This window comes from Indicator indicator, chromosome 5 (genome assembly GCF_027791375.1).
Source record: "Indicator indicator isolate 239-I01 chromosome 5, UM_Iind_1.1, whole genome shotgun sequence".
Classification (NCBI taxonomy): domain Eukaryota; kingdom Metazoa; phylum Chordata; class Aves; order Piciformes; family Indicatoridae; genus Indicator; species Indicator indicator.
In genome coordinates, this window is record NC_072014.1 from 25,364,241 (window position 1) to 25,371,202 (window position 6,962).

Genomic DNA, 6,962 nt, shown 5'->3' on the forward strand with positions numbered 1-6,962 from the left:
GATGGTCCTGTATCTCTGGGGGGTGGGATGCTGCCAAGTACTTCCTGATGAAAACAGGCTGTTTTGTTCCAGAAAATGAAAGAGACTCTCGGGCCAAGCGAGCTCCAGCCTGCCCTTGGTTCTCTGCCATGCTCTGTGGTCAAAGCACTTGCCAGGGCAGGCAGGATGTGTATTCATGGGGTGGGTGGGATGGGCTCTCCACCAGCCAGAGTAAATCCAGAGGCACCTGAGAGCCCCAGTGGCTGTGAGAATGCTGGAAGTGGAGCCACAGGCTGGGAACAGGCAGAAAGGCCAGGTCCTCCTTCTTGTCCTTATTCAGTAATGCCTGGTGCAAGCACCCATGTAGGGCTGCTGGCCTTACAGCTTCTGGGTTGGATAATCCATGTACCAGAGGCTCTGTGTATGCTGCAAACTCTTCCCTGAGACAGTTCCTCCAGCTCTGTCTGCCCAGACCTGCTCAGTCTGGCCAGCAGGTGGGTGGGTGGCTCTATGCTGCAGAGCACTCTCAGGGGCATAGTGACCTGGCCTCTGCTGGAGAAGCCCTCCTCTTTGATCCTATTTTGACTTGCAGGATGAGGGTCCTTGCTGCTGGGATCTTGTGCTACTCTGCCTGCTTTCCTTCTGTGCTGGCATACTTTGCTATTCTGCATGCAAATGTCTTCCAGACACTGCTTGCTCTTCTGCATACCTGCTTCCCAGGCTGCCATCATGACCAGCTCCTTCTGTAGCCTGTGCTTTGCTGCTCATGGCCCCAGACCCATCCAACCTACCCACTCATGAGCACTAGTCAGCTCCTGAGGACGCCCAGGAGGAGTCCAGCACCACTGCCCATGCATTCTGGAAGCAATTTGAGAAGGAGAACATAGTGTTTCAGGACTATCACAAAATCACCAGTGGGTTGGGCTATCCCAGGGAAGGGACAGCAGCTGTGCCCGGCTGATTCTGTGGCAGCCCCTCCAGCACCGGGAACAAAGAGCCAGCTGTCCCTCAGCCCCACAGCACTTTCCTGGACGAATCCACCCTTAAGCAGGCTCAGGCACCATGTCCCTGCCTCACCCAGGCTACAACCCTGCCAAACATGCTTTCTGAGCCAGCAGGTAGCCATAGCCAGGAGCCGCCCCATAGCACCAGAGGTGACCACTGTGGCCTGGCCAGTGCCAGGCCCTCATCGATGTGCACCCTTAGTAACTATGCAGATGACACTAAGTTGGATGGGAATATGGTACTTGAGGGTAGAAAGGCTCTATCAAGGGATCTGGACAGTCTCGATCAGTGGGTCAAGGCCAATGGGATGAAGTTCAACAAGGCCAAGTGCTGAGTCCTACACTTTGGTTACAACAACCCTCTACAAGGCTACAGCCTTAGGGCAGAGTAGCTGCAAAGATGTCTGGCAGAAAAGGACCTGGGGATGCTGTTCAATAGCTGGCTAAATATGAGCCAGAAGTGTGTTCAGGTGGCCAAGAAGGCCAACAGCATCCTGACCTATCTAAGGAATAGTGTGGCCAGCAGGGCTTCGAATATTGTGTCCAGTTTCAGTACCCTCAATACAAGAAGGACATTGAGTTGCTGGAGCATGTCCAAAGAAGGGCAAGGAAGCTAGGGAAGGGCCTAAAAGGCAAGTCTTATGAGGAACAATTGAGAGCACTGGGATTATTTAGCCTGGAGATAACGAAGCTGAAAGATCTCATTGCTCTCTACAAATTCTTGAAAGGAGGTTGTAGCAAGGTGGAGATCAGTCTCTTTTCCGTAGTAACAAATGATAGGACAAAAGCAAATGGCCTCAAGTTGCTCAAGAGGAGGCTTAGGTTAGATATTAGGAAAAATTCCTTCACTGAGAGGGCTGACAAGCACTCTCACAGGCTGCCCAGGCCACCCTTGGAGGTATTTGAAGACATGTAGGCGCGATTTAGTGGTGGACTTCGTAGTGCGGGGATAACCGTTGTATTCGATGATCTTGAAGGTCCTTCGCAACCTAAACGGTTCTATGGGACGTCTCCTGGGCCTGAGAGGGCAGAGGTGAGACGGTCTCGCTCCCTGCCGCGCCCCGGTGCCTGGCCCCCGCCCCGCAGCGAGGGGCGGCAGGGCCGGGCGGTCTCCTAGCAACGCGGTACCGCCCCCACGCCGGCTCCTCCTCTGCCCGCACCGCCCCTGACGCGGCGGTGGGGGCGCGGCCCATTGGCTGGGGCACTGTGCTCCGCGGTGACGCAGACGGGGCGGGGACAGTGGGTGACACGTCGGACGGCGGCGCCGCCAGCGGCAGCCGCTCCCGGTCCCGGTACCGTTTCTGGTCCCTGCCCGGCCATGCGGCTGTCGCTGGTGCTGTCGGTGCTGCGGCCCGCAGGGCCGGTGGCCATCGGCGTCTCGCTGGGCTTCACTCTCAGCCTCCTCAGCGTCACTTGGGTGGAGGAGCCCTGCGGGCAGCCGCCGCGTCCCGCAGCCGCCGCCCGCTCGCGTCCCGACGGCGGCCCCGCGCCGCCCCTCGGCCCCGGCAACACCAACGGCAACGCGGCGCGCAGGCCCAACGCCGTGCCCCCCGGGCTGGGCGCCGACAGCTGGGAGCCCCGCGTTGTTCCCTATCGCCCGCCCAGCCCTGGCAGGGCCGCCAAGAAGGCCATCAGGTGCGGGAACCAGGGCGGGCCGGGCTGGGGGAGCTGGGCCCCGGCGGAAGAAGGGCGGCCGGCCCTAACTGGGCTTCGGAGCAGCTGCGGCCCAGCCTGGGGTGCTTGAATGTGGGCCGGTACTGGGGGGCTACCAGCTCCTGCTTACCAGTCTGGTGCTGGGGGGCTGTCTGCCTGTCCACCACTGCGTGCTAGGTTGGTGCTGAGGGGCTTTACAGGTGACCCGGTGATGTGCTTTCCTCTCAGCTTTGCAGCTGGCCTGGGCTACCACCGGATTTTTCTAACTGCAGTCACCTGTCTCCTCTGCTTCCCTTCCTTCTCCCTGCTCTCCCACCCCAGCTTATCCCCGCTCTCTGCTTCGGGAGCACCCCGAAGAGCGCCATGCCTATGGAAGCGCTTCATGCCCGCGGTGCTGCCTACTGCAGCACGTACTGCCAGGCACCCTGCCCCGGCCCCTCTTCTGCCCTGACCTGACAGGGACCCCTCCCACCACGGTACATCCCCAGCCTACACTGTAAACTCCATCCTGCTCCGAGACTGTCTGCAGCCCGTCCTAGCGTCCCCGGGATGACAGGGAGCAGGCAGTGAAAGGGCTTCCTTGTCCCGGCGAGGCGGTGGGCGGGGGGAGGGGGTTGAATGGGGCCAGTGTGTGCCAGGCGGCGGCTGGGGGCCGGGAGGGCGGGAGGTCGCTTCCTGACACTGCACTAGGCTGGGAAAATTAAACCTGAAAGTCATTGTGAATGGGCAGCTGGGGCCCTTGGTGGGGAGGGGGACACAGCTGGCCTCACAGCTGGCTTCAGCCACCCCAGTGGTGCCTGGCTTCCCTGTGGAGTGCAACCTGGGCTCTCCTGCCTGCTTGAGGGGAGGGCACCTGGCAGGTGCTTCCCAGCTTAGCTGCCCTGGCTATGGCTGGCAGCGTGGTGGGGTGCCTAGTGAGTCATGTCCCTGCTAGAGCTGGGGTGTGCAGCTCTGTTTTCTTGTAGCTGTGCTCAGCCTTTTGCGAGCCTCTGATTTGAGAGGGACCTCAGCAGACCACTCTACTGTACTGCTGCCCCAGGCATAATGGCAGCCAGTGCCTCTGGGGTTATGTCTTGCCTGTGTGATTGAAGTCTGGGAGGAGTTTCTGCAGAGGAACCAAGGTCGGTGCCATTGAGGGAAACGGGGAGGGTGTGGGCTGTGCAGACTGAGGTCGGGTGCAGTGCCCTGGGGCCAGAAATTCTCTCACTCCTGCAGGACCCGATACATCAGCACAGAGCTGGGGATGCGACAGCGGCTCTTCGTGGGTGTGCTGACCTCCAAAAGCACACTGAACACGCTGGGAGTGGCAGTCAACCGCACGCTGGCCCACCGCCTGGAGCGCCTGGTGTACTTCACAGGCACACGGGGCCGCAAGATGCCCCATGGCATGACAGTGGTGACACACAGTGATGAACGACCCATCTGGAACATGTACCAGACCATCAGGTACCTTCTGGACCACTACGTTAATGACTTTGACTGGTTCTTCATGGTGCAGGATGATACCTACACAGAGGCACACCGCATCAGCCGCCTGGTTGCCCACCTCAGCATTGACACCCACCTCTACCTTGGCCGTCCCGAGGAATTCATCGGTGGGGACACAGAGGGACGCTACTGCTATGGGGGATTTGGTTACTTGCTGTCCCGCAGCCTCCTCCTGCTCCTGCAGCAGCACCTGGAGAGCTGCCGCAACGACATCCTCAGTGCTCGCCCTGATGAGTGGCTGGGCCGTTGCATCATCGACTACACAGGCATCAACTGTGCTGAGGAGCACGAGGTAGGTCCTGCAGTGGAGATGGCCCTCAAGAGCCTGATCCTGGCCCAGTGTGTTTTCCCACCTCCCCATGGACTCCTAGGTCCTGGGAGGAGCAGCCGTTGTACCCTGTCATCCTTTTATCTGGCTGTGCTGGCAGCTGGTGGAGTGGGAGTGTGGGTCGGGGCTGGCCGTGACCCATCTCTCCTGCCTGGTGCAGGGCCTGCATTATCACTATTTTGAGCTGGGAAAGAATGTGGACCCCGAGCGGGAGACTGACCTTCGGTTCCAGAGTGCCTTCACTGTCCACCCTGTGCTGGATCCCCTTCAGATGTACCGGCTGCATAAGTACTTTGCACAGGTGGAGCTTGAGAGGACGTACCAGGAAATCCAGCAGCTCCAGGTGAGACCTGGTTAGGAGGGTCTGGGCTCCCCCTGTCATGCCTCTCCACTCAAACGTGGGTTTCTCACCTGAACCTGCTGTGGGATGGGATCAGCTGAATCTGTGTGGCTGCAGGGTCAGCAGTGCTGGCTGAGAAGCAGCTTTGGATCTGGATAGGTCCTGGAGCTGCAGTGGTGGTTCAGGGTGATGAAGCTGGCAGGGTGCTGAGGTCCACCAGCAAAGGCTGAGAAGGGTGGGAGAGGGCATGGATTCTGCTGATGGAGGTGCTGTGCCGTATTTGAGGTGCCACTAGGAGGACACCTGAGGGTGCTGGACGGGAGTCAGGTTGAAGGCAGAGTTCTTCTGGCATTGGTCTTTAGACCAGGAGCGGCTGATCCCTGAGTATTGGGAGTCAGTTTGCCTGCAGCCAGAGCTGGAAGACCTACTTGCACCCACCTTGGCTCTCACTCCATCTCTCCTCTTGCAGCTGGAAATACAGAATGCCAGCAGGCTGTCTGCTGATGGAGATCACGGTGCCACATGGCCTGTTGGCATCCCACCCCCCTTCCAGCCCAAAACTCGCTTTGAGGTTCTGCGCTGGGACTACTTCACAGAGGAGCAGGTCTATGCCTGCATGGACGGCTCCCCTAAGTGTGAGCTGCGTGGTGCGGATCTGGCGGACGTGGCTGATGTGGTGGCCACAGCCATGGAGGAGCTGAACCGCAAGTACCAACCAGTGCTCCACATCCGCAAGCAGCAGCTGGTGAATGGGTATCGGCGCTTTGACCCCACACGTGGCATGGAGTACACCCTGGACCTCCAGGTGGAGGTGGTCACCCAGAAGGGGCACAGCCGCTCCGTCACCAAGCGTGTGCACTTAGTGCGGCCCCTTAGTGAGGTGGAGATCATCCCCATGCCCTATGTGACAGAGGCCAGCCGCATCAATGTCATCCTGCCACTGACTGCTCATGACCGGGACCATGCCGCACGCTTTTTGGAGGCTTATGCGGCGGCTGCCTTTGAGAGCAGTGAGAATGCAGTGCTCACCTTTCTCTTCATCTATGACCCCTTTGAGGCACAGCAGGTCACTCAGAATGACATCTTCGCCCACGTGAAGGCCCAGATCACTGAGTATGAGCGCAAGTATGCGGAGGTGAAGATCCCATGGATCAGTGTTAAGACAGATGCACCCTCCCAAATCAAGGTCATGGACATCATCTCCAAGAAGCATCCTGTGGACACTCTTTTCTTTGTGGCCGGTGTGGGGACAGAAGTTACTGTTGACTTCCTGAACCGCTGCCGAATGAACACCATTAACAACTGGCAGGTCTTCTTCCCCATTCACTTCCAGGGTTACAACCCTGCTATTGCTTACCACAACCAGGTGCCACCTGCCACGCTGGACCTGCTGCGGGATGCGGGCCGCTTTGACCGTGATGTCTTCTATGAGGCCTGCTTCTACAATGCTGACTACATGGCAGCACGCACCCGCATGGTGGGTGATGTGCAGGAGAACGAGGATATCCTTGAGACCTTGGACATCTATGACATGTTCATCAAGTACTCCAACCTCCATGTCTTCCGGGCCGTGGAGCCTGCCCTGCTGCAGCACTACCGGCACCAGGCCTGCAATCCCCGACTCAGCGAGGAGATCTACCACCGCTGTGTGCAGAGCAGCCTGGAAGGTGTAGGCTCTCGCTCCCAGCTGGCCATGGTGCTTTTTGAGCAGGAGCAAGGGAACAGCACCTGAACCCTAGGGTGCGAAGAAGCTGGCCCTGACCTGCCGTGCCTGCCTGCCCACCCCACCTCTTCTGCTGCTCAAAGTCTGTCTTCCTCCTCCTGGCAGCTTCAGGAATTGCTGGTGCCCAGGCTTATGACTTGCCCTGCTGGGGCTGCTCAGGCAAGGGTCCACCAGCCTGGGGCACCCAGATCCTGCTGGAGTGGCACAGCTGTGCAGATCCCATGGTGAGGTGGGGTCAGAGTTGTTGAGCTGTGAGCTGGAACACCTGGCTCTTCACCCCAGAGCTGCTTGCCACCAGCTCTATCCCTCTGCCTTGGTTCTGCTGTCCAGCCAGAGGGCAGTGGGCTGCCCTGTTCCTTACTGTCCACCCTCAACCAGAGTCATGCAGAGCCCAAGGCTGCTCTGCTATAAGGCTCTATCTGCCATGGATCTGGGGGCAATCCCATA

At 59.1% G+C, this 6,962-nt stretch overlaps 1 protein-coding gene across 3 annotated transcripts; it reads left to right on the plus strand.

The window, feature by feature from the left end:
• Nucleotides 1-2,301: 2,301 nt before the first annotated feature.
• Nucleotides 2,302-6,524, plus strand: CHPF (chondroitin polymerizing factor). 3 transcript variants are annotated; one of them, XM_054381155.1, is made up of 5 exons: nt 2,302-2,474; nt 2,553-2,618; nt 3,852-4,416; nt 4,613-4,795; nt 5,262-6,524. In XM_054381155.1, exons 1-5 carry the CDS (start codon nt 2,302-2,304, stop codon nt 6,522-6,524), a joined length of 2,250 nt encoding a protein of 749 aa, XP_054237130.1. The 3 variants fall into 3 exon arrangements, with proteins under 3 accessions (XP_054237130.1, XP_054237129.1, XP_054237131.1); XM_054381154.1 differs by having other exon boundaries at nt 2,302-2,618; XM_054381156.1 differs by lacking the exon at nt 4,613-4,795.
• Nucleotides 6,525-6,962: the final 438 nt, after the last annotated feature.

What these genes read in the sequence shown, in the direction of transcription:
- CHPF (XM_054381154.1), top strand. Translation starts at nt 2,302, where the DNA reads ATGCGGCTGTCGCTGGTGCTGTCGGTGCTGCGGCCCGCAGGGCCGGTG. An exon ending in GCCGCCAAGAAGGCCATCAG is followed by an intron (nt 2,619 to 3,851) that starts GTGCGGGAACCA and finishes TCACTCCTGCAG; the next exon opens with GACCCGATACATCAGCACAG. An exon ending in AGGAAATCCAGCAGCTCCAG is followed by an intron (nt 4,796 to 5,261) that starts GTGAGACCTGGT and finishes CTCCTCTTGCAG; the next exon opens with CTGGAAATACAGAATGCCAG.